Below are 27,830 nucleotides of genomic sequence, written 5' to 3'. Positions count from 1 at the left end.
GCTAAACGGAAAAGATTTGTTATATACTGTCAGAAGCAAAACATTTAGCCACTCAATGTAAAAGTACAACCAATAATTACTTACTTATTGGATTTGCAAACCACAGTGTTGGCCTGTACTTCAATACGATTACACCTGGCAGCTATATATTATAATTAGGGTTCCCAGTTTTATGGTATTTATTTTTTGGCCATTTCCGTCTGTATTTATCCATATGTATTTGTCTATATTTATTTTGTGTTTTGCGTATGAATGAAGTTGTAAAACTGTACATTTCCATATCTATTTAACTGATAAACGCGCACTCATACTTTGATGTCTGTCGTGTTTTAGCTATTTAAGCTGCCAAATTTTGCATAACAGTTCATCCACTGGAAAATACTAGCATTATACCAAGAATATATGTTGACATATGCTGCTATTTAAAGAATTTCATCCTGTTTTTCAATTTCCCATGCTGTCCATTTGTTAAGCTGCTGGTCTATAATTCATGAAAGACAGCACGGAGAGTCACTTAGAAGAAGCACAATTTTCTGTATTTATCCACTATTAAAAATAAATGCAGACAGAAAACACATTGTTTTCTGTCTGTATATATATGTAAAAATCCGTAAAAACGGAAAACAGGGAGCCTTAATTATAATATTTGTCATTATTTAAAATACCTGTTTTCAAAGCTTTTATGGAGGGACTTAAAAGAATCATTCCTCCCAGACTTCCACCTGCACCAGCATGGAACTTAAACTTCATACTAACAGGACTTAGGGGGCCTCCATTTGAACCACTCCACTCTTGTCAATTGCAATATGTATCCTGGAAATTAGCATTTTTAATTGTTATTACTTCACTTAGAAGAGACAGTGAAATTCAGACATTAACCCTTAAGGAAGCTTTCTTCCAACTTCAAAGGGACAAGGTAGTACTTAGAATAAACCCTAAATTCCTTCCAACAGTGGTTTCCAACTTTCATATTAATTATCAATAGAATTACCTGTTTTCTTTCTGCAATCAGATTCAGTTCAATCAATCAATCAGGGGTTTATATAGCGCGCTACTCACCCCCGTGAGGGTCTCAAGGCGCTGGGGGAGGAGGGAGGCGGCGGCTCCGGATTAGTCGAAGAGCCAGGTCTTGAGGTCCTTCCTGAACGTGTGCAGGGTCGGGGAGCGTCTGATGTCCACAGGGAGCGTGTTCCAGGTTTTGGCTGCGATGTGAGAGAAGGCTCTCCCGCCAGTCCTGTTTCTGCGGATGCAGGGGACCTCTGCCAGGGCAAGGTCAGCGGAGCGGAGGTTCCTCTTGGGTACAGAGAAGGATACTCTCCCATTGAGGTATTTGGGTCCGATGTTGTGGAGGGATTTGTAGGCATGGGTGAGGAGTTTGAAAGTGACCCTCTTCTCGACGGGGAGCCAGTGTAGGCCTCGTAGGTGTTGCAGAGAGACCTTTACATACTTTAGATGTTAAAAGAGCTCTGATGTATTATACTATACTAATTCACCTCTAACCCTTTATGGGTTCCGGAGTAGCGCGCTACCTGCAAAAAAAGTGCTTCAACACTCCATCAGAGGTAACAAGCGCTATATATATGCAAACGTTTTTCCCTCTTCTATCCCTCCGCTACCCTTCTCAATCCAAGTAACTGACTAACATATCCACCACTCAAATTCCTTTCATATTTCACTATACTAATTAATCACTAATACTTTTCTGGGTTCCCGAGTAGCGTGCTACTCGCCAAAAAAGCGCTTCAACACCCCATTAGGGGTAACAAGCGATATATAAATGCAAACCGTTTTCCCTCTTCTATCCCTCCTCTATCTTTCTCAATCTAAATAACTGACTAATATCCACCACTCAAATTACTTTCATATTTCACTATACTAATTCAGCATTAATCCTTTATGGGTTCCGGAGTAGCGTGCTACTTGCCGAAAAAAGCGCTTTGACACTTCGTTATGGGTATTAAGCGCTATATAAATGCAATTACAATACAATATTGACAGGACCAAAACATTCAGAAAGACTATGCAATGTTTTATTGCCTTAACATCTCCTCACATAGGAAAGGCAATTTCTAAATCTGGAATTTCAAGATGAATAGTCAAATGCATCCAAACTTGCTATGTTAAAGTTTTTACCCGTTCCACCTAAAACTCACTCCACTAGAAAAGTAGAAGCTTCTATGTCTTTTTTAGGGAACATTCCTATTGCTGGTATTTGCAAAGCAGCAACATGGTCCACTCCATATACAATCAAAAAACATTATTGTGTGGATGTCTTTGCACGTCAACAAGCCAATGTTGGCCAAGCAGTTTTAAGTACTCTTTTTCAAACAACTGCAACCCCCACAGTTTAACCACTGTCTAGGGAGAGGGACTGCTTTGCAGTCTATGCAAAGCAAGTGTATCGACAGCACACATGCTTCGAACAGATTATGTTACATTTCCTGTAAGCATCTGTTCTTGGCATGTAGTGCTGTAGATTCACATGCGCCATTCCTCCTCCCCAAAAACCCTTGGTAGGTTACATTTATGTACTTTACATACTTACATCATATTACTTATACATATTTTTACTCCATTCTCACCCATCTACGGCAAAATAATCTGGAAATGGAGCCGATGACCATGCACAGTATCACCAAGAGGAGGAGTCACACAGCCTCGTAACTCAAAGAAAAATTCTTGGAACAAAAACAACTTGTAATTATCCGAGCCCAACACTAGATGGCAGACTTATGCAAATCATGTGACTCTATAGCACTACATGGCAAGAACAGATGCTTACAGGGTAACATAATCCTTCTAATGGAGACTCTTTCGAACCGCCGATGCCTTACTGACCCTCCCATCCTCCCGGTTCTGTGAATTGTACTCTATCCATTAATAAGATCCCAAGTTTAGGAACCTGCACACTGGTCAAAGCCAATTTGCTGTTGAAGCTCTGTGTCGGGGCACACACAGGCTTGAATGTAACTGACATCAGAGCACAGAAGTGGCGCCTATATGGGCTCTGCACGTCATTTATGTAGCGGAAGGGCGTCAGTGCGGAGCTGAAACATTGAAACCTAGCAGCGCGCAGAGGTACTGCTGAAAAGTTTCCGGATCCAGTTTGACAGCAGGGGAATATTTAAATGGTGAGGAATCTACGGTTGCAAAGAGCCTATTCCAGAAAAAGCGTTACTGAAGGTAAGATACTTGTTCGTTAATGCTCTTTGTCTACTTATAGTGCCACAACCTCTTCATATAATATCATTTGAATCCCTTATTTTATGAGCTGTTTCTATTGGAAAGTGTTCTAGCTGGTGCTACATAAAAAGGCAAACATAAATACACTTGATGCTATGTTGCTAAGGGCCATGATTTATCTTTACTTTTCAGCCAGAATGCATATGATGCTTTTATCACTTTGCAACATTAATATACTGTGGCCTCAGAGCACTGCATATTTTAAAGGGACACTGCTGTTGTCTGGGGTACTTTCATGCTCACATGGCATGTGCACTTGCGTCCCTGAGTGTGTTTCTTTTGGGACTTTTATGAGGATATTTTAGAAGGCCCATGTATTCTCTTACAATTCAACTTTGTATGGGGTGCACTACTGTCTCCTGTGCTGTTCTGCCCAGATTTGGTTATGGTTGTACTTTTGACTTGCTTTACCTAGGCCAGCTCTAGGGCTGTGCGATCGGTGCCACCACCCCCTGGGGGGGGGGGGGGGGGGGGAGGTGGGTGTTAGGGGGTGCACTTTACTTCAAGTACAATATGGTTTTAAGAGCACCTTCTGCCCCGTTCCTTGCCTCCAGCAATTTTCAGGCAACCATAAAAATGTCAAGATAACTCTGGTGATTGATGCACCTGCTGCAGAGAGATCAGAGTTTTGTCCAGTGGAAGTTTTGACGCATCATAAAGTAGTGCAGGACGTTAACTCACCTGCTGCAAAGCACGTGTACCATGCAGATCACAAAGTGCATAAAATGTAAACAGGTCAGTGCATTACTGCTTCTGTGAGAGAGCCCCTTTTGTTATTTGCAGTTTATAACTTTAAATTCTAATCTAGAAGAGTGAGCTATTAACTATCAACAAAGAGCTGCATGCAAACTGCAAGGTATATATTAGAACGTTATTTTTCCCCTAGTCTTTCATTATCCTAATGTTGCAAAAAGGATTCACTTGGGTAGAAATCAATTCTTATTAGTAAAGCCAACCCCCAATTATGGTGTTACGTTTTAAATTCTGAGTTTCACATCCAGAACCTATATCACTTCAATACCACCTTGGCCAAAACCCTCATCTCTACCTCTGCTATTCCACCAATTCCACCACCACAATACTATTACCATATTAAAACCAACACCAATAGTGCTGCCACCTCTAATACCACCATCACCAATAACATCACCAACAACAAACCACACACTACCAATCTTAATACCAAGGATGCCACACAAACAATACTCTCGCCAATACTGTTAACACAGCCTCCAACACCTGTACTACCAAGGCAATCACCACCAACATAATTTCCAGTACCAACACTATTGAGTATTGGCAAAGCCCAAAAAACTTCCCTTCATATGCTAAGGGATGTAAACTTTACTTCTGCATGTCTGCGTGTGCATGCGTTTTCAGATTAAATCCAGACTTACTAGTTTTGCTAATGCTTGTTATCTCTGTAGTTGCACATGGTTTGGACCATGAACCTCTTTGTTTCTTTAACTGTGATTCATGTTTTGTTGTTTTGTTTGTACAACACCTAATACATTTATTTTGGGGTTGCCTTGTTGACCAGATAGGGTTGCCAGCTGGGCATTTTTCTACTGCCAGGACTGGTATTTTAAAGTCCTGACCAGTACCACAAGCATTTGCAATGCAATCGGTCTCGCCTTTGGGACCTTATATGTATTTAGCTATGCAGCACATTAGCCTGGGTGCTGAAACATTTACTGTTCTTTAACATGTAGGGAAAGTAAGCACCAAACTGTGTGACACGCCAGGTATGGGAACACATGGAGAGAAATATTGCCTTTCAGCGGGAAATTGTATTATCCAAAGCTCTGTTTTTAATATAAAATCAGGGCCTTTGGAGGTCATATCACTGAAAATACAAGATTTGAATATTATTGTCTACTGGTGCTCGTGGAAGACAATTTCTATGGATGGGAATCTAGAGAATGCTAAAGTGATTCTGGTATTTTACTGACCTCTGCTGGTCGTTTTCTATCAAGAAAGTTAACCTGTTCGATACGTCGGACGGCCCCTGGCCGTCCGACAACACAGTGGGTGCGTGTGGAGGATGACGGGGGCCGTCCGATCCACGTCCACTCCGCGGCGGAATTTGTGCCACGGTAAAAGGGTTAAATAGAGGCTGTTGCCAGAAAAATCCAAAAAAGAAAGTCCCGCAGCAGAAAGCAATTCTGGTATTGTATTGACCTCTGCTGGTTGTTTTCTATCAAGACAGTTAAACAGGCGCGGATCGTCCATTGGGGCGTTGGGGCGTAGCCCCCCCGCTCCGCTCACCCGCCCGCGCCCGCAGCTCCCTCGGTGTCTCTGAACTTAGTTTACTTAAGTTCAGAGACGCCGAGGGTGGGGAGAATTAACTGACAATGCATGTCAGTCAGCATGACGTCGGACCGTGGGCGGTCCGGCGTCATGTTTACTGACATGCATTGTCACAAGCCAGGGAAAGGCAGCACAAGTGCGCATGAGTGGGCATGGAGATTAATTTTTAGCCCGTGCCCAGTCATGCGTACTTGTGTTTTTACTGCCTTGCGCATGCCCATTAGGAGCCCCTCGGTCTCCTAATGGGCAGGCTGCGGGCGTAGCGTAAGCTGTGCCCTCAGCCAATCCAGTACCGTTAGTGAAGGCGCCCAGGGGATCAGAGGTCTGAGAGGTGGCGTGGACCCGTGGACCGGCTGTGAGGTAAGTTTTTCTTTTAAATATTTCATTCCCCCCCGTTCGCGACCCCCCCCACCGCGAGCCACGACTGTACACAACTTTTAGTATTGCAAGATTTAGGGAGTTACAGAGGTCGTCCTTCAGATTATCCAATTAATAGCAGGGCATTAATTTGGGATATCGCCCCATTGTCCCAACTGTAGCTACACCATAAACCTATAAGCACATCACAATAAAATTCCCAAGTGAAAGGAAAAGTGGGAGGCGTAGCGGGAGGAAATGACTGCTTACCGAACTCATCGCTTTCGTATCATTATCTATTTTCGGCACAGGCTTCGAGGCACGTCCCACAGAGGCAGCCAGACTTGGCTAATGGTGTTTTCATGTTGTGCTGAGGCTGCATGTCGCCTTGTTCTTGACGTTTGACCTGCCCTTGGTTGTCTGTGGACATGTAGTTTTGATTGCATAGTCTTCGCCGCAGTGACATTTTTCGTTTTCGTATGTTTTACATGAGTGATAGTACTGTATATATGGTGTAAAGCGGAAGGAGTGAGTGTTCGTGTCAACTGTAGAATTTGGCCCGCGCAGCCTTTCTTGGTGTAGGATTCCCTAACTCGTGCTCGCTAGTTCCAATTTGTAATTTCACTGCATGCCCGCAGCCGTGGGTGCACCGAGGCCGCAACTATTTTCCTCCCTCGTTCTTGTTAGTGAGACAGGTGCTGAAAACAATTTACGAAAAAAAGCAGAGAGAGCCTGGCATTCACAGACAGTGTGTAATTCATTTACTGAACTGGAGACGCAAAGTCAGGCTCTTAGTTTGACATATTTCCTTTTCTTTTCACGTTCTAGTTTTTGTGCATTAGAGGCGTCCAAGCTTCAGGCAACACATTGTGAAATGCAAACATAAGTTTTGCTGGGTGAGGGGACAGCGCACACTTTCACATATTCCTATATATTACGACAATACTTAACACTGCTGACATTTGGTTACAGTCAAATCTGCATGTTTTTCTATGCTACAGTCTACTACTGTTTGCCGTTTTTAGTGCTGTAAATTACAGAGCTTCTATTACGTAATAATCAGTATGCGCCCTCCCCCCCTCACTACGCTCGCTCGTTGCGCAGCATTAGGACAATAATTTTACGCCTCACCACTTTCAAATGTCACCAGCCGCCACTGCAGTTAAATAGAGTCAGAAACAAAAGTGCCTAAGCGAAAGCAGACAAGTCCTAGTGCTGATCTCCAGAGCCCACAAAGTACATACACATATAAGTATATAATAAGTATATACTAAAGTATATACAAGAGGTCTCGAATGCTCGACCTAAAAATTAGGAAAATAACCAAAAGCCGGTAGTTTCCCCCATTATCAGTAGTACATACTTGAAACAGCAAACATACAAATAAATCACATTAAAACGTACTCTACAGCTGCCTTAACCCCTTCAGTGCCCATGACGAGCTGGACTCGTCATGGGCTGCGGTGGCGCTGTGCCCATGACGAGTCCAGCTCGTCATGAACTCCGCCCGCTAATGGAAGGCGCGGCACTGGGCGGGGAAAGGGGCGGGCATGCAAGGGGTTAATGATGCCTGACTGATCAGAAAAGTAAACAAAAACAGAAAATCAAATTCCTAATGAATACAGGTGATTTTATATGAAGTTCTATTTAAGTGTCACGTCCAGTCCTTTGCAGACTATTAAAATATGAACAAGTGGCCTGTAATTTTCTTGTGGCAAGGTAGTACCCCTATGCCCAGATCAGACCACCAAAGGTGACTAACCTTCTAGTCCTTTGGTTTGGGCATCATGGGAGCTCAGTCACAAATCTCATCAGTACTCGCTCTCCCTGAACCGGAGACAACATTTCTTACACAAACTAAAATGTATGAGTGTGTGTTATGCAGCCATGAGTAACATATACACTCATGTTGCATAGACCTACTCTTGGTCAGTCATCTTTCTAGAGCACTTACACAGGCTTAAGGTATGAGTGTGATAGAATAGCACATCAACTTTGAAATCCCTGCTGTGCTCTTCCTCAAAATGAATGATATTAAGACTTGATACAGGCCCTCCTTCGGTGCTTAATTTGTAAATGAATGAGTGCCGGTGCCCCAGGTTCTGTTAAGAAGCCAGTGGCAAGCGCTATTAAATGCTGGCGCGCTGAATACCAAAGCTGTGTAGTCTTCAATTCACCTCAGGCCTCTTTAATCCAATATCTGTAATTGGTCACAACTTTCTTCTTTTGTGACGGTTTTTCTTTCTCTTCCTCCGTCTTTCCTCTTTTGGTAACAGTAAATGCGGAAAAATAAGTGCCGGTCCCCAAACATATGTAACAGTGGCCTACACCGGCGACTACAGGCTCAAATTAAGCAATCACTGCCCTCCTTAGTTTTTCTTTTCGCACGTTGAACTGTATTGATTGCGATAAAATCTGTGAACATTTTTCTGAGGATTATGTTTTCTGTTTTTGATTGATTGTCTGTTTCACCTCTATAGACTCTCACACAAGTGGACATTTCCGAAATCTGTGAAAAGAATAAATTAAATGTTGCGCATGGACTAGCTTGGTCTTATTATATTGGATATTTGAAAATTATTCTGCCAGGTAAGTAAATATACATTATCATTTTAGTATTTCTTTGTAGTAAATATGCCGAAAAAGGTATAGCATGCACAGAAATTTCTATATTGTTATGCATTGTAAAATGACATCGGCTTTCAGCAGGGGTAGAAGGATTTGGGAGATATAGGGCATTGCCCTGTGATATCTGTAACTGACTGCCTGCAACAAGGGCATGCCTGTAGGTTGCTCATCTGTCCCTACTAGGTGGATGTTCTGGAACATTTACCCTGGTTGCCTGCATGCAGTTCGTGCCTGTGGGTTTCTAAACTGCTGCTCTAATGGGGGCCTATATTGCATTTACCTGTGTTTCGTGTACCCACTGGATGCCTATGGGTTACTCCTCTGTCACTCCAGAGTGGACTTGATTGAGCAATTTACCCTATCGGCCTGGACACAGGGCCTGCCTTTGGGACACTGAACTGCTACCAATAGGGGGAACCTATATTTCAGTTCCTCTGGCTGCTAGTCCATAGTATGTGCCTGTTACAGCTGGGATGAATACACACATTGCCTGCCACGACTTCCTGTATCTAGTGCTTGCGAGTGCCAGGGGCTGCTTCTATGTCTCTCCTGAGTGGACACTACAGAGACCTCTCTATTCCTCATTTCTCCTTTCCCACTTTATGCCAAGGCACAGGGTGCCAAGGCAAAACCAAAACACGTCTTTAAAGCCACAGTGCAATTCAACCCTGCTTCAACCAAGTACTCATCCTTCATGCAGTGTGCTGCCCTTCTGCTAACAGGGGTATGAAGTGCTATACAGATACAACTACAAAACAATACCTGTATCTGGTAATGTGGTCTTAGTTGTATGTGGGGCTAGATCCACCTTTAAACTGGTTGGAAGCAACAAGGATTGCAAGGTATTACTTAAAGCAGTGCTTCCCAAACGTTTAGGACCACGACCCAATTTTTAGAAAATCAAACGTGCACGACTCACCTAACTTAAATGGACAAGAGGCCGGTGATTTTTTTAAATATAATTATAGCATTGTGTGGTAGCACACTTACTTACAGACAGCACCTTTTCCATCGAAATGGCCACAAAATTTGCACCGACGTACAGTTTTAGTGATAAAACTCTAGTGCACACAGATGGTAATGTGTGGAAATCGTGTTTCAGTGAATATTTATCATCTGCACATCACCAAGTAAAGTGTCTTGATTTGTTTTGGTCCCGTTAAAATCTTTGTTTCCATAATACTTAAGAATTATTAAAAAGTGCCCTTCATTTTTGCTCTCCTTACTGCTGAATGTGTACAGTTCATTTACAGGTATTTATATTTTGTCTTATGTTGCAAAAAATGACACCCTACAGTCCTTATTTTCACACTTTCTGTACCTCCGTAAGACTGTCACATAATTCACTTTACTTCCTCTAACAGCAAAGTGACAGAAGTTTGTAAACACCAGTCCCTTGTTAAACAAGCATTTTCAATGCAATAGGTCTCGCATTATTAAAGTTTGAGCGGTTGGCATTGCTAATAATAATGCAACACCAGTAGCAGCTCAAAGATTCAGTAATGTGAGACCTATTGCATCGCAATTGTTTTTTAAATTTTTTTTTATATACCACGAACTTGAGTGAAAGGTGTGTATTTATGTTGCATTGAGTACAGTGTGATTATGTGTTGTGTTATTATGTGGCACAGAGTGGTATTGTGGGGAGTGTATTTATCTTGCATTAAGTAGAGAGTAATTATGTAATGTAATGTAATGAGGTGCATATATACCGCTCTATCACCCGACGGATATCCTGGCGCTTAAAAAGGAGAGTCCCCACCAGAAGTTAATAGGGGCAGCCGAGGTGTGACACAGGAAGGGAGGAAAAGAGAGATAATATCAGAGGGAAAAATTATGTGACGTGCAATTATGTAGTACTGAGTGGTATGTGGAGTGTATTTATGTTGTATTGAATACAGTGTAATTATGTGATGTGTAATCACACAACCACACACACACAACCACACACACACAACCACACACACAACCACAAACACAACACACACACACCCACAACCACACACACACAACCACACACGCAACCACCACATCCACACACATAACCACCACAACCACACACACAACCACAACCACAAACACACACAACCACACACACACACACACACACAACCACACACACACAAGCACACACACACAACCACACACAAAACCACACACACAACCGCACACACAACCACAAACACAATATACACACAACCACACACACAACCATGCACACACAACCACACACCCACAACCACACACAACCACAACCACACACACACAACTACACCCAACCACACAACCACACACACACAACCACACACACAACCACACATACAACCACACGCATACACAACCACACAAACACACACAACCACACACACAACCACACACAACCACACACAACCACACACACAACCACACACACAACACACACACAACCACACCCAACCACACTCACACACAACCACACACACACAGCCACACACACAACCACAAGCACACACACACAAGCACACACACAACCACACACACACACAGCCACCCACACAACCACACACACACACACACACACACACACACACACAACTTAAGGGAATCGGGTAACGGAAAGAGAAAGAACTCTATCCAAAATCACACGTTTTCAGTCCAGTCAGAAGGTATGACGACTTAGCCCCAACGAGTCCTTGTTTTGTAGCTAAGCAGATACAGTCAATTATTTTAATAAGCCTGACGCGACATTAGAAAAAGAGAAGTATAGTGCAATTATTAGGCAATTATTAGGCACGCATTGTTTACCTTGTAACCGCGTAAATATTTGCCACGCATTTTTCATTTTTTTTACCTTGTAACCGCCTTCATTGATTTTACCTTGTAACCGCGTAAATATTTGCTGCGCATTTTCATTTACTTTGCCTTGTAACCGCCTTCATTTATTTTACCTTGTAACCGCGTAAAGATTTGCCACGCATTCCTCCCAATTAAGCAACAAACTGTATGGCAGCCGCAAAGCCACAAGTAAAGTGATCGCAAAACTGAAAGCAAAGCCACAAGTAAAGCGATCGCAAAACTGAAAGCAATCGCTTTTGGAAGCAGAGACAGCCGCCAATGGTGCGCGCGCGCGCACCACAGACAGCCATATGCTTTCAATTATCGCGCCCTTGTCTGGGCACGATAATTGAAACCAGATAGGCTTTAGTGCGCGTAACAGACACCAATAGGCCATGGGCGGAGCGATGCGCCCGCCTTTGGCCTATTGCGTGCTCTGTCTAAAAAATACAGCCACTAAAAGCCCAATAATAGAAGGCAAAACAAAAACACACGATTCCAAGGTCCATATCTGAACCTCGGACAAAAGGACTCTCGCTGCGCGAGCACTACTGCGCAGTGCAACGCTAGGCGCGAGACCTAAAAATAAGCAGCACTTTGTCAGAAGGCACAGCCTGACATTTGACCTCTATCTATGAAGCGCAGAAAATGTGACAAGATAAATACAGAATTTAAAGGCATCTTTATCGCTTGGACTTCCGTCATCAACAAAAAAATCAGTTGCTGACCTACCAGTAAGTTCCCCCCCTCCCCACATTTTGGGAAACACTGGCTTAAAGGCCACTCTGGCTTATTATAAAAATGTATAATAGTTTCACTCTGATTGGTGCGAATGATTGATTGTTTATGGGACCTTCCTTAGATTTGGATTATCTGTATTGTATAAATGTAATTTCTTTAGTCATTTTAATGTACCATTATCTATTAACTGTTCTCTCTGCATAAGAAAAATATGAATAATACAGGGGCTCCGCTGGAGAAACTGGTTTGTGCTGCTCGTTACTGCCAGGACTGCCTGGATTCTTACCCCAGCCTTTTGATCTTCCATCGCGTCTCGCGGCCCCCGCTGCGCGGGCGCCGCTCGAGGGACCGGGACTTTGCTGTTCACTGCCTGGGTCATTGTGGATGCCCTGTTGACGCCCTGACTCTACGCTCCACGCTGTTGGCCCCCCTGTGCTGTGCTGTGCTCTGCTGTGGTGAGGGGACGTTGCTGGTTGCTTGTTTTACGGTGAGCGACCGGCGTAACCGGGACTGCGAGGACCAGGGTGCTGTGCGGGAAGCTGATCATCCGCACCTGGTCCTCTTCCCGACTCCTCCCCCAACACCTTCATCAGGCGGTGCAGCCCTTGCATTACGGGCTCCGCTGGAGAAACTGGTTTGTGCTGCTCGTTACTGCCAGGACTGCCTGGATTCTTACCCCAGCCTTTTGATCTTCCATCGCGCCTCGCGGCCCCCGCTGCGCGGGCGCCGCTCGAGGGACCGGGACTTTGCTGTTCACTGCCTGGGTCATTGTGGATGCCCTGTTGACGCCCTGACTCTACGCTCCACGCTGTTGGCCCCCCTGTGCTGTGCTGTGCTCTGCTGTGGTGAGGGGACGTTGCTGGTTGCTTGTTTTACGGTGAGCGACCGGCGTAACCGGGACTGCGAGGACCAGGGTGCTGTGCGGGAAGCTGATCATCCGCACCTGGTCCTCTTCCCGACTCCTCCCCCAACATCGTTTCCTTTCCCTTTATAAACATAATTTTGCCCTCACGCGCCAGCGGGACGCGCGCGGGTCTTAGCACGGGGCTAAGACCGGGCAAAGAGCGGGCCGTTTGAGGCCGTTCGAGACTGGAGACACTGGGCTGGGCCACCCCCCCTGCAACTCGGCCTTCTTAGTGAGAGAGATATATATATCAGAACTTGCAGAAAGAATGCCTAGGGCTAAGGGCACCGCTACCAATACTACTCTGGCTGGAACTCTGGACAATTTCATTGTTAGGGCAGCCAACATTTTAGAACGTGAAATTGACTTAACAGAGCGTCGTCTCTCGTTGGACTCGCTTACTGCCAAACGCTCTTCTTTAGGGACTATTGCCACAGTTGTTTCACCTGCGCCTTATAATACTATTTCTGGCACAAATAATGGTACGATTAGCGAGGGGGGTAGTATTGACTTAACTATGGACTCTAGCTTGGAAAGGATAAGGGCTAATACTGCTAGAAATACCAACAGATCTGACATCTTGTCTGATGCTGTGAATGTTCAATCTGACGGTGTTTCGACTCGAGCTCAATCACATGCCATCTCTGATATCACCTCCCCCCTTCCTGCTTCAACCCTAGGGGCCAAACCAAAACAAAAGGCTGCCCCGCGTGGTAAAAAGGGGAATAAATCTATACCGAACAAATCCAAAAACGATAAACTCCCGTCTAATCTTTCTCTGGGGACTAACGAACAAACTCTGTCTGAAGTAACCCCAAACAAATCCACGCAAATAGATGAGGGTTTCCTCTCAAAAATAAGGGAAATTTTTGATAACTCTACCCGACCGTTTTTAGATAGGCTCATCAAGATAGAAGAGTGCCTTAAAAAAATAGAACAAACTGCTCTAACAAATCTTGAAATTAATCAACTAATGAAGATAGATTTACATAGAGAGCATAATAAATCCCCCGCACCAGCTAATATTGCAAGTAACTCTATAGAGAAAACCTCTCCTCTCCTGACTATTCCTCACTTGGCCCTGCCATTAGATACATCCCGGAGAACCGGTGAGGTTATTGCTTGCACTGAAAAATCTACCAGCATTAGTGCCACTAAAGATCAACTTATAGCAGAAATACCTCAGCAGAAATCCCCAGATGCTAATATAATAGTTACTAACGACACGGTACAGAATAATAATGCGAAATTTAGTAGTAGGGTTTTGCCCAATGAAAACGTACATAACCTACCCATTCTAGATCTTCCACCAGAATCCGACCCATATGTTATTGTTTTGACGGGTGTACCTTGTATTGGAGCTAATGTTACTGAGTCATATCACGAGCTAAAGAACAAAACAATGCATTGGCTCAATAACAACCGATCACTCCCTCCTGGCACCCACGCAAAGATTCTGTTTGTGCGGAGAGTTAGTTGGGTGGGCAGAAGAAATAAAGATACAACAGGGGACTGTATTGTGATCAATTTTAGCAACCCTCATGTGGTTAAACACATCCAACAGACACGATCCTCCTTACATTTTACCAGCATTACCCCTTTCCCACTTGCTTATTTCTATCCTCCCCAAGCTAATAACAACTGGTGGGTTCAGGTTGGGCGAGGTAAAGCTAACGGCAACTTTGAAAGAGGCGGGATGGCTATAACCGACCAGGACTGGTTGGAGTCTTTTTCATGCGCAAATAGGTACAGCTGCCTAGATGCGGTTGATTGACTGCCCCCTAATGACCCCCCAGCCTCAGAACTTGTAGGGAAGGCTGTAAATAAGGATGAGTTAAAACCATTTGATCCACAGACAGCACAATTGATAGTCCCCCCTCGGGTTAATCCTGATACTACTTTTAGCAACTTTATGACGGTAGAGACTCCGAATTATCCCTTAAGTCCAAACAGTGGTCCGGTTGTCAATGTTGTTTCTTGTGAAATTTCTCCTTCCTTGCAAGAGGCTGACACATGCTCTGATCTCACCCTTTTGTCTTGGAATATTGCAGGTCTGTCCTCCAGACTAGGAGACACAAATTGTATCACTTTTTTGAAAACGTTTTCGTTCATTTGCCTCCAGGAATGTTGGACGGTTGATCCCATTCATATGATGGGCTATCGAACTTATCACACTCCTGCAATACCCACCACTAGAGGGAGAAACAAAGGGGGTCTATGCACTTATGTTTCCAACTGTGTAAAAGACATAAAAATCTCCTTTGCACCAGCCTCTGCTTTTTACCAAATTCTGCACATCACGCTTGGGGGAAAGTTACATATAGATCTGATAAATTTTTATAACAACATACCGAAAGATCTGTGGGCCTCAACACTTAAGGAACTAATTGAATCCTTAAAAAACTTGGACGACAAGGATTCCTCTGATACCTGTGTTATTTGGACTGGCGATTTTAATCACACGCTATGTCCACTCAGTGATCAAAACATATGTGACCTGGGGGAAAGGGAGGGCGTTCCTTCTGCACATTTTTCCCACACCCCTTTAGGAAAAAATCTAAACGACATACTCTTCTCCTTGGATTTGGGTTTTGCTAACGAACTTTGTTCTCCATCAGTCCCATTCAGCCCCACTTTTATAGGCAGAGGATGTAACTCCACCATTGACTTCCTGCTTATATCTAAACGCTATTCTGACTATATTTGCTCGTTTGAATTACGCGAGGTAGCAATGAGTGATCATCTACCCCTCAGTTTGTCCCTGGCCATTCCGAAGGCTAAAAGCAACACCGATTCTACGGTTCAGAATCTATACAACCATAGATTGCGGCTTGCCAGGAGGAATGGTTATACCTTAAAATGGGACAAAGTAGAACCAGCGGCCTTTCTTGGTACTTTAATCCGCTCCAGGGTAGATGAATTCAATACTTGTCTAATTGAGAGCGCCGATCCTTTAAAAGTGACCGATGCTTTCCTTAGTATCTCTGCGGAAATTGGGAATCTACTTACAAAACCTCTTCATCATGGGGCTAACAAAACCAAGAGGTGGTTCGACACAAACTCTGGCTAACCATGCAGGACATGGGTGTGGACCCAAACCTTCTAATTTTTATCAGAGAATTATATCGTGATGCGGGTGCTAGGGTTCGTTTCGGAGATAAGGGGGAGTGCTCTTCCAAATTCCTTATAGGAAAGGGCGTGAGACAAGGCTGCATTTTAGCTCCTTTTTTGTTTAACCTATATATTAACCTATATATTAACTCAGTCGCATCTCACCTCCTGGAAGATAAGCAGGACTATCCAAAAATCGGCAACTCCCACATCCCCATTCTTTTATATGCAGACGATGCTGTAATTATGGCCCGGACTCAAATCGGCCTACAAAGATCGATTAGCAAATTCTCAGAGTACATGGGCAATAGGGGTTTAAAGATCAACATCAGCAAAACTTTTACTATGTGCTGCACAAAAAAGAAGAACCTTCGCTGCAATTCTTTTTTATCCGACACAAAACTTGCGATTGTCAACACTTTCTCCTATCTGGGTTTTAATTTTGATAAAAAGGGCACTTGGCTAGCAGCAAGGGAATCAAGAAAATTAGCCTTCTCACGAGCTATAGGAGCCGTCAAACATTTCTCTAATAAGGTAGGGGGTCGTCCTGTATCAGTGCTGTTGGACATTTATAGAGCCAAATGTGTATCCACCGCACTGTATGGTGCAGGAATTTGGGGTATAGGAAACGCCTCGACCATCCAGATCTGTCAAAATGTTTTTCTTCGTTTTTTACTGGCAGTACCTGGGTCCACTTGCTCTTACGTTTGTCATCAAGAGCTGGGCGTACCTTATATCTCTGACCTCATTAACCTAGAGCCCATTCTGTTGTGGCACAAAATTTGGTCGGGCACCGAGACGGGCTTGAACAGGGATATAATCAAGGACTGTCTTGGCTTAGATGGGTCTCCAAAAATCTCCTGGTTTAAATATCTAAAAAATTTCTTTGTTGAGATGGGCCATCCGGAATTCTTTGATTCCCCAGACACCATGGCAGAACTGTCAAGAAAAAAACTTAAGAAATTATGCCTGGTCTTTCTGTCAGAGAAACGCTGGTTGCTGGAGAAATGTAAGAGCTCCGTTATGGCTAACCATTTACTTATTCAGAAGCAAGGCATACAGCCATACTTGAATCTTGTCCCTAGCTGCTATTCTCGAATGCTTCTAACCCGATTTAGGGTTGATGCCTTTTTTAGATTAGTGACTTTTCCTGTGATGAATTGTTGGTCTAAGGAACTTATTCCCTGTCCCTGTGACGAGGTTTCCGTTCAATCGTCTCTGCATTGTATCCTTTTTTGCAAATATTACTCAGAACCTAGGAAAAGGTTGCTCCGACCCGTTTTAAAAAAACTAGGGCTGAGACAATGTAGAGTGGCTTTGGTTAAACTGCAATTGCTGGATGATGAATTCCTCATTTTCTCTGTTTCAACATTTCTTAAAACCATTATAAGATTTAGGATCTCCATGAATTAGGATATCTTTTTAACTGTTATTAATTTGTACTGCTTCTTGTAAATAATGAACTATTTTATATGTATGCTTTTATGGTTTTTCTTTTAAAAATCGAATAAAGCTGTTTTGACTTGACTTGACTTGAATAATACAGTGAATCAAATATGAACAGTGTTTCTATGATGCTTTAGGTGTATTGTTTCCTTGGTCCAGTCAGAGTGTCAATATTTGAATACATGATACATAGTACATATTGAAACATATTGGTAGACCTCGACACAAGATAGCCAGGTCAGTTCTCTTCATGCTATCACCCCTCAAGGTCTGAGCGCCCCGAGTCCTTGAGCTCTGCATGTTAGAGTGCTGAACTGTGGAGAGGTCTTTCAGAGGCACATGCACCACCATTGGGCTTCCTTGTTTGCCATCTGAGGAGCAAGTAATAAGATAACAGAAAAACAGATACCAGTGCCTTACTTGTAACAATGTCAAACTGCCTACTGCCCCATTGAGTGACGAGACTTGTGATGGTCATTTCTCTGAGCTACTTCACAAACTGAGAGACCCTCCATTCTACTTCCAGCAAACTGTAATCAACCGGTTTTTGCTCATTCAAAAATCCCTGGTGGCGCTCCACTGTAAAAGGAAGAACCCTCATTGGCTTGCTGCATATACAGTGCAAGTTCAATGGTCCTTTTACTTTGCTAGCTCTAGTTTAACTGTTAGCTCAGTCTGCAGCATTGTTATTCCACCATTGTACGAGTGCTTGTCCTCAAAGTAACCCATCCTTTTTCCAGAATGACTTTCTTTTTTGCCCCAATCCTCTTGCTCATTCCTTAGGAGGGAGCAAGGCTTTTCATTATCCTAGGAGCCATTTCTTCTCCATCATTACCACCAAGGGTAACAATTGATCACTGTCTTCATCAAAACAGCTAAGGAAATAAACATTATTCCTATACTAATTTCATCTCTCTCTCACACACACACACATACACAGAAATGGCTTTTCACTTCCATCGTGTCAAGTCTACATTTGTCCAAGTCTCTGTCTGTATATTTCTTTAATTCAAAACGTTTGGAGTGCAGCAGGGACACTAAACGAGGCATCTTGGTAGTCTAGCATTCTGCCGTGGGGTATATGTGAAATAGAGGACACCTAACTATCCTGGTTGAATGCCAAAGTCTCTTTCTGCCTTGTAAACTTAGATAGCAAAATTCTGTTCCATTTCAAGATGCCTTCTGTAGTTCAGCTGATATAGTCTGTTTTAGGATGCTGATGGATTCTATTTCAAAGTTTAGCTTCTTGAATGCTGAGCAGTCCCCTTTCTCATTGTGTTCACTTCGACCCAGTACATTTTTTAAACATTTTGGGCCTCATGTAGGAAGCCAAATACCGGTCGGTAACGGCCGATTTTCGGTAATTATACCGTTACCGACCGGTATTTTGGCCATTGGTATGTAGGGGGACAAACTTTGCTTTCGGAATTTACCGAATCGGTAAAATTACCGATTCGGTAATAATACCGAATCGGTAATGTTACCGAATCGGTAACTTTTCCGAATCGGTAATTTTACCGATTCGGTAAATTCCGAAAGCAAAATCGAGATGTAGGGGGAGTGTGTGTGTGTGTTTAAGAGTCGGTATTTACCACCAACTTATAGTTGGTGGTAAATAATGAATGTATGTGTAAATGCATTTTCACGCGCGTAGCAGTGTGCAATGTGGCATACATACATGCCCTTAGGGCATGTATGTGTGCCACATGTGCACACATGGCCGAATCAGGGGTGCAACAGGGTGTCAATGTGACACCCTGCCACCCTTGTATGTGTTCCCCCCATTACCGAATCGGTATTTACCGATTCGGTAATGAGGCATACCTTCCCATCAATGGGAAGGTATGCCTCATTACCGAATCGGTAAATACCGATTCGGTAATTACCGACTAGTAACGATTCGGTAAAAAATACCGACTCATTACCTACATACCAGTTACCACTTCTAAAATACCGATTCGGTATCGTTCGGTATTTTAGAAGTGGTAACTGGTATGCTACCTACATGAGGCCCTAAGTGGCTAAACAGGAGGGATGAGAGGAAGGGTATTTCTTTACGGGACACAACCTCTCTTTTGCCTGGCAGCTAGTGTAGATCTTTCCAGAGGCAGCATCACATTTCTGCCTGCCACACACAGTCTAGCTGCTGTGTTTGTAATATGTTACTACCTTTCTAAGTTTTTAGTAGTAACTAATCCCAGTTATCAATGTCCAAATTGATGAAGACATTTTCAACCAGGATCTTTTTTTTTTTATTTATAAGGCGCACAGCTACCCACCATGGGGTCTCCCGGCGCCAACAATAAGGAGGCTAACTGAGATAATTGTCTACTGCGCGAAGAGCAAAGTTTTCAGGCCCCTACGGAACTGTGTAAAAATGGATTGACATTTTAGGGATACAGGCAGGGAGTTCCAAAGCTTAGGGGCCAGATGCGAAAAGGAGCAGCCCCCCATTCTCGCCAATTTGAATCTGGGGATCACGTAATTGCCCTGGGAGGCTGATCTAAGAGCGCGCGAAGGGACGTAAGGGTGGACCCGTGAACGCAAGTACTGAGGTGCCGAACCATGTTTGATTTTAAACATGACGCAAAGAGCCTTGAATTTAATACGGCTCTCTATACGCAGCCAATGTAAGTCCCGCAAACAAGGGTTGATGGAAGATCTCTTCGGGGCCTTGCAAAGGAGCCGACCGGCATAATTCTGCACCAGCAGGAGCTTCTTACGTACCTCTTGTGTGCAACTCAGATAGAGTACATTGCCATAATCAAGGTGAGAGGTTACAAGAGCTTGGACCACGGTACGTCTTGTTGGAACGGGAAGAAGCCAGAGAATTTTTCGAAGCCACCTTAAGATGGTAAAACAGGTGGCTGAAATGCTGACAACTTGTTGGCGCATCGATAAAGAATCGTCCAGCAAGAAGCCCAGGTTGCGTACATGCGTAACCGGTTGAGGTGTCGGACCCATTGCCAAGGGCCAGTGATTAGGGCCCCAAAGATGTTTATCTTTGCCCAGTATGACTAACTCGGTTTTATCACCATTGAGTTTTAACAGGTTAGCCTGCATCCATTCAGCAACACGACCAAGTCCCTCCTGAAGTGTAGAAGAAGAGCATTCCTTATTAGAGGAGAGAGAAAAGATGATCTGCGTGTCATCTGCATAAGAGTAAAGAAATAGTCCCGCCTTCTCCACTATTGAGGCCAGGGGTCGTACGTAGATGTTAAAAAGCATGGGGCTTAGTGTAGACCCCTGAGGAACCCCATAAGCAGTTGTACGGATGGAGGAGGAGCAGCTTGATGAACAAACCTGAAATGAGCGCTGACACAAGAACGAGGCTAGCCTGGACAGAGCAGGCCCAACCACCCCAGCCTTTTTTAATGCGGTGATAAGAATAGAATGGGACACCGTATCAAAGGCGGCGCTCAAGTCAAGTAGTATCAGTGCCATAGTTTCGCCTTGATCCAGATGACTACGCAGAGTCTCAGTAACCCCCAGTAAAGCAGTTTCTGTGGAAAAATTTGCACGGAAGCCTGACTGAGAGGAATGCAAATAATCTGTTGCCTCTATATGTGCAGTTAGATGAGTATTAACATGCTTCTCCAAAATTTTTGAAAACATGGGTAGTAGGGAGATAGGCCGAAAGTTAGCAAAAAGTTTGGGGTCCGCCCCAGGTTTTTTCAAAAGGAGAATCACCATGGCCCTCTTCCAGTCAGCGGGGACAGTGGACTCCCGAAGAGAGGCATTAAGCAATTCTTGAATCACCAAAAGGGGGGCTGGTGCGAGCTGTCCCAGAATAGTAGGAGGCATGGGATCTAAAGGGGAGCCAGATTTCACCTTAGAAAAACACAGACGTAGGGACTCTTGGTCCAGTAATGGCCATTCAGAGATCACTTCCTTAGGAGAAGGGCTCTCACCATACATAATGGGAGAAGACTCACTTCCGGGCAGTGGTGTATTAACTGCCAAGGAATTATGGATAGTTTCGACTTTGGTAATAAAAAAGTCAGCGATCTCATTACATTGGGATTCATCCAGTATTGGAGGGGCTGGAGAAGTATCTGCCCCTGCCAACTTTTTTATCATGGAAAAAAGAGCCTTAGGGCGATTGGTGGCCTTAGAGATCGATTCAGAGATGAAAGTCCCTTTTGTCTTCCTACAGGCTAGATGATAATGTTTTAAAGCTGCCCTATAAGTTAATTTACTCTCTACTGAGTAGGTTTTCCTCCAACACCTTTCCAGGTGTTTGCACTTAGCCTTCATTGTTTTGAGGTCCTGCGTAAACCACGGAGCAGGAGGCAAATGTACAAGGGGACACTTGGTGCATAGAGGAAGATGGTGCTCAATTGTGGATGATAGCCACTGTGACACCTCCAAGTTCAGAGAGGATAAAGGGCCAAATGTATCCGGGCATGTAGATGTCAACTCAGCGTTGAACTTATCCAAGTTCATTTTAGACCAAGCTCTAAATTTAGTAGCATTAGGAGGAAGGACTGGAGGAACGCCGCTAACTGAAATAAACCTAAATTGAACAGCAAAATGATCGGACCAAATAAGGGGGAGGGGTGAAATACTACAATCCAGCGAGATAGTAGATAAAACTGGATCAAGTAGATGTCCTGCCTGGTGGGTGGGTCCCTGATTGCATAGTACTAGATTATTTGCCTCACAGTCGGCAAGGAACGCTTTGCTCAATTTGTCATTGGTGTCTTCTAAATGAAGATTAAAATCACCCAAAATAACAAAGTTTGCCGCCTTCAGAACATAAGGAGCAATCAGCTCTGAGAAAGAAGAAAGCCACTGAGTGGATTTATCTGGGGGACGATAGAGGAGAATCCCTGACATGGTAATGTGAGGTGAAAGTGCTAGTTTAAACAGCCCAGCTTCACAGTCTGGAAATGGCAGGGCTTCTAACCGGCATGTGTAGGTATCTTTAAATATAATTGCAATCCCACCACCTCTCCCCAAACTGCGATCTATTCTCAATATAACATAGCCCGGTGGAAGAGCACTGGCCACATCTGCGCAGGAACTGGCATGAAGCCAAGTTTCTGTGAGAAATAAAGCGTCCGGGAGAGCGGTGCTTAGGAGATCGAATATATGTTCCTTGTGTTTTGGGAGGGACCAACAGTTAATACTCCAGAAATTGAAAGTGGTGCTTACTGACCCCCGTGAAACTTTTGTTATAGAGGGTACAACTTGTGTTCTATCTCTATTATAGTTAAATGTAAAGTCACAGCCTGTGCAGTTGGTCAGAGGTCTAACTGACAAGTCAGATGGCATGCCAACGCATTCCTTACCCCGTAAGTGGTGCAATTCCTCAGCAGAGTATATGCGGCGAAGGCTGCCATCCCCCTCATCAGAGACATAATTTCTGGCCGCTGGGCGCTCAAGGGCGCGGACGGGCGCAGACAGGCCTGCCTCTGGCGCGCGCGCTGCGCGCTTGCATCAGGTGGAATAAATAGAAGCCGGTGGAGCAGGGGGCGTGGCCTAATGCGGAAGCGACCCACCAACCACCTTCGCGGATTAGGAGCGAGTGATTGTGGGCGTCTCCACAACACAACACCGGTAACAGCAAATGTTTCCCACGTATGCCCCCACAGCCTCACACAGCAAGCGCTTCTAATGGCAAATTAAAGGAAATGAGGAACAAAGTTCCTCTGTTAAAAGTTTTGAGTGCAAGTATGAGGGCAGAATAATTGGCTCAGCGGCAGTGGCAGCGGAAAAGATCACAAAGGACCCTTATGCACACAGTTTTGAAAAGGCTGTAACCTGCTGAACAGCCTCAGCTGCAATATGCAGACCTTAGCAGTGAGGGACAGGAGATATTTGAACTCTTGAGTCCTACGTCACTCACCACCACTAAGGGTTTGTAAACACCATTAATCTACTACAGCTTTTTCACAGAAGAGAACCCCTTTTGCAACTCACAAGTCTAGCCAGGGTATGTCCCAGCCTCTTGCCATCACTACATATTTTTAGCCAGAATCATGTTCTTCAGGACATTTATTCCATGAGTCAGAGCTCTGCTACAAGGATCCAAATCTGATTCTACGTTATACAGGATGGTGAGGTTATGAAAGCATTCACATTCTATTTCATGCAGCTTGAAAGGGGATTCAAGGACACCTCGGAGTGTGCAGAATCTCGGGTTCCTTGAGATACAGATTTCTATGATTTATACTTTGAAATCCTATCACATAGTTGAAGGGAGGTGCACTAATCCCTCATCCAGGGCTTATTTGTAAACGACTTGTGGTGAACTACAATAAAATCATGAGGGAGTGTTTCAGGGTATTTGATACAATCTGTGAACATGCCAGTAGGCTTCCTGAATGTCATAATAAATTGAAACCTTGAAGCTGTGTCAATGACTAATACCTAAAAGGAAATCTCATGCAACCTAGCATGTAGGAAATGCCACACAACAACCAAGTCATGAACATGAAATTTAGGGGCACATGCATTAACATAGACAATAGCGATTCTTTAATTGCGATTATTAAGGAATCACAAGCAAATAATTGCTATTGCCTATGATTCCTACAAATTCCTTAATTGCGACTCGCAAATTGCGAGTCGCAATTAAGGAATTGATTCCCATTCCTATGGGCCCAGAGGCACATAGGAATGGAATTAAAGGGAATTGAATGTGCAATTTGCGAGTACCCAATAGGTACTCGCAAATTGCGCATGCAATTTCAAGGGTGCCAAAAGGATACCCTGTTGTACCCCTGAAATTGTTAAGTGAACACATGTTGCGCACACACATGCCCCAAGGGCATGTGTGTGTGTAACCTGGAACTTTGAAAAATGCACTTTAGTGCATTTTTTAAAGTTTTTGGATAATAGCATCAAGTTTCATTTGACGGTAATTTGCGTCCCCTAATAGTGAAATCGCTATTTTCAATGGTATCATGCATTGCATTTGAGGCATCGCAATTTGCGATTCGTAACTGCAATCGCAATTTAAGTAAAATTTGCAATTTGATGCATCCCAAATGCAAAAATACCGGTCGCAAAATGGGGAAGATTCTGAGAATGTGCCCGTGGATCGGTTTTTCCTTTGATGCATGTGGCCCTAAGTCACTTTGAAGAAGAAAACTGAAATATCGGTCCCGTCTCCAGATGACATGAAAATATTAACAGATTATCACCAGTATTAAAATCTTCTTGATGAAATTCTGATGAATCAGCAAACTCAGTGTTTAGGTTCACCAATTTAATTATACTTTCATTGTACGAGTGACTAAACTCCACATATCACTTGTGTGAGCCATCAGTCTAGTAACTCTAAAGTACAGAGTGCACTTGCCTCTGGGTCAGTGAGGAGTTGGCAGTATAAGTGAGTGTTGTCCCATTAATAACCAGTCTCATGTGGGCTGAAGTAATGAAACGTGTTTCTTGTTGGCCTGTAACTTTAATTTCATGTCCCTTAAAGTACGTCAAGTCTTTCACGTTCCATCTCAGCAACAGGTGATTTTATGAAAGAATAAAGGAGGAAATAGTAAGCTCACATAGGGTCAAAGGGCCCGATTCACAGAACTAATTTAGGACAAAATCCTAAACTTACTACCATTTTGGTATTCACAGAAGGCACTTACTCATTTTGGTATTCACAGAAGGCACTTATTCATTTCGGTATTCACAGAAGTTAGGAGTCCTATCTTTAGGACTCCTAAATGCCTTCTTTGAATACCGAAAATCTTAAAATTAGGTTTTTTCTCAGTTTAGTAGTAGTATAGTTAGGACTCCTAACTTTAGGACTTCTAAATGCCTTCTGTGAATACCGAAAGTCTTAAAATTAGGATTTTTCTCAATTTAGTAGTAGTAAAGTTAGGACTCCTAACGTTAGGACTCCTAAATGCCTTCTGTGAATACCGAAAGCCTTAAAATTAGGATTTTTCTCAGTTTAGTAGTAGTATAGTTAGCACTCCTAACTTTAGGACTCCTAAATGCCTTCTGTGAATACCGAAAGTCTTAAAATAAGGATTTTTCTCAATTTAGTAGTAGTAAAGTTAGGACTCCTAACTTTAGTACTCCTAAATGCCTTCTGTGAATACCGAAAGCCTTAAAATTAGAATTTTTCTCAGTTTAGTAGTAGTAAAGTTAGGAGTCCTAACTTTAGGACTCCTAAACTGAGAAAAATCCTAATTTTAAGACTTTCGGTATTCACAGAAGGCATTTAGGAATCCTAAAGTTAGGACTCCAAACTTCTGTGAATACCGAAGTGAGTAAGTGTCTTATGTGAATACCAAAATGGTAGTAAGTTTAGGATTTTGTCTTAAGTTAGTTCTGTGAATCGGGCCCATAGATCCTGGGCAGCAAATTATGGGTAAGCTGCATCAGGGTCATTTTTCACAGGTGAACGAACAAGAGTAGAATGCCAAAAAGTGGGCGATTTGAGAAGCAAACACCAACTACCATGTTTAAAAAGTGTAGCAGCACTGGCGAGTTTGAAGTGGATAAGACAACATCAAAGCATAGCATACAAAGCAACCTGATGAGCATGATTAACTAGTGTGATGATGCCACACTATGCTCAAATACTAGCAAGACAAAGCAAAATATCCGACAGTAAGGTCACAAATGACAAAAGAAGTCAAAGGTAATTGAAAATTCAAATACTGTTGATCCCAACCAAAACAGCGATGATCTCAAGAAGCAGTGACCCCAGTACCACACAGGACAAGAGCTAACGTACTGTGATACACTCATTAGGTAGGCTACAATGACCCATCCAATGTAATTTGGGAAACTGCCAAAGTACACAAGATGGATGAATATGAAACCTTGGTTAAATATAAAGAATGGAGATGCAGCCCTCCCATCCACCAGGCTTGATCAATTCTGTTTGTCATTGCCATCGCCATCTTTAGAAGATTTCTTGAGGTTATTAAGTGTCTTCACCAAGGACTGTGCCCAGAAGGAAAGTGCTGATCCTTAAAATCCATGACAAGGCCATATGTTTTCTCCTGGATAATCTGAAGTCTAGCTGGATAGCTCAAAATGTATCTCAACTAATGTGATCTCTACTTCTTGAAGAACGCATTTCTGACAACCTGTACTGATGAGAAGATTGGACCGATGCTAAGTCTAGATATTTGGTGCATGTGTTCTCTAAGCTCTCTAGCGTATATAACAGTGAAGCAGGGATCACTGTAGTGAATGAGCTGTGAGGCAGTGAGCCAGGGAGGTGCTCCCAATAGAGGTCGTAAAACCAGAAACTTATTGTAGCAATCGATCATGAACAGAATGGAAAATACAGGACTACAAAGAGCGTCCTGAGTTACAAGAATGCAAACACTATTTCTGTATGAAGAACGCTGCAAATCTCCATGTTGCCTTCAGCTTTGACCTACAGAATCCATGTGTCTTCTTTGGATAATTTGGTAGCTCCAAGATCTAAATGTACCATCAATGCATTTATTTATTTCTCTAGTGAGGAGGATGGGAAGTTTCGCTTTTAGATTCCTTCCTCCAGCTATCAACCAATAATATTGTTTGATTGTAGACAGCCTGTCATAGGGTGTGATGGTGGAGCGGAGTTGATAGAGGGGCAAGGGGGAGATATGTGATTAGATAGTGATTAGTGAAGTCACACAAAAAGGTGATGAAGTGAGTCCGCCGATGAAATTAATGGCAGAGCCTGTGCTCAAATAGGACGTGGTGGGTTGGTTGGGGGTTGGTGGACCCGCTACATGGAGCTTTAAACTGCTGTCTGTGGGGGAGGCCACCCTCTGTAGCTTGGTGGGCAGACCAAATGTATGCCATTGTCAGCTCCTCTTTAGTAACTGGAAATGACAGTCCCTGAATCTCATGTTTTTCAGTTTGTGTACAAGCACCCGCAGGCGTGTTCTTAACCAGACATTTGCTTGGCTCTAATTTATTTACAATGGAACTAATTAAACTGGAAGAGGAGTTCATGGAGGTAGGGGAGTCATAAAGGGCTCAGGCAGAGGCGTGCAGAGTCCTGAATCTGGCCCAAACATAGCTCACACCCAGGTGGGTGACAACCAACCAGACAGTCTTGCCCCACTAGCATGCCTCAAAAACATTGCATATTATATTTGTATGGTGGGTTATATGATGCTTTACATTTTTGTATAGGTTTGTATATACGATAATATGACTGTACAGGATATTTGTATAATTTTTGTAAAATACTTTAAAATAAAATTAAAATAGGCTTGCTCGTTCATCCTTCCTGCTCAGTCCTCAAAACTGCTACACATGCACCGGCACTTGGAAAAACTACAGACCACCAGAAACACCATATCAA

At 43.4% G+C, this 27,830-nt stretch overlaps 1 protein-coding gene across 13 annotated transcripts in view; it reads left to right on the top strand.

Moving 5' to 3' along the window:
- STING1 (stimulator of interferon response cGAMP interactor 1) overlaps positions 1–27,830 on the top strand; it is a 216,052-nt gene that overhangs the window by 66,135 nt on the left and 122,087 nt on the right. For all 13 annotated transcript variants that reach the window (XR_014966642.1, XM_085617914.1, XM_085617910.1 and 10 more), the window contains one exon: positions 8,391–8,499. Coding sequence is in view for 12 of the 13 variants with exons in the window: in XM_085617914.1 (XP_085474040.1) it covers positions 8,391–8,499 (109 nt within the window). In the remaining variant the exon portion in view is untranslated. The remainder of the gene's footprint in view (positions 1–8,390; positions 8,500–27,830) is intronic.

The sequence above is a fragment of the Triturus cristatus genome, chromosome 7, assembly GCF_964204655.1.
Source record: "Triturus cristatus chromosome 7, aTriCri1.1, whole genome shotgun sequence".
Classification (NCBI taxonomy): Eukaryota; Metazoa; Chordata; class Amphibia; order Caudata; family Salamandridae; genus Triturus; species Triturus cristatus.
Note: the sequence above shows the minus strand (reverse complement) of the source record. Positions and strands in the feature narration are given on the sequence as shown.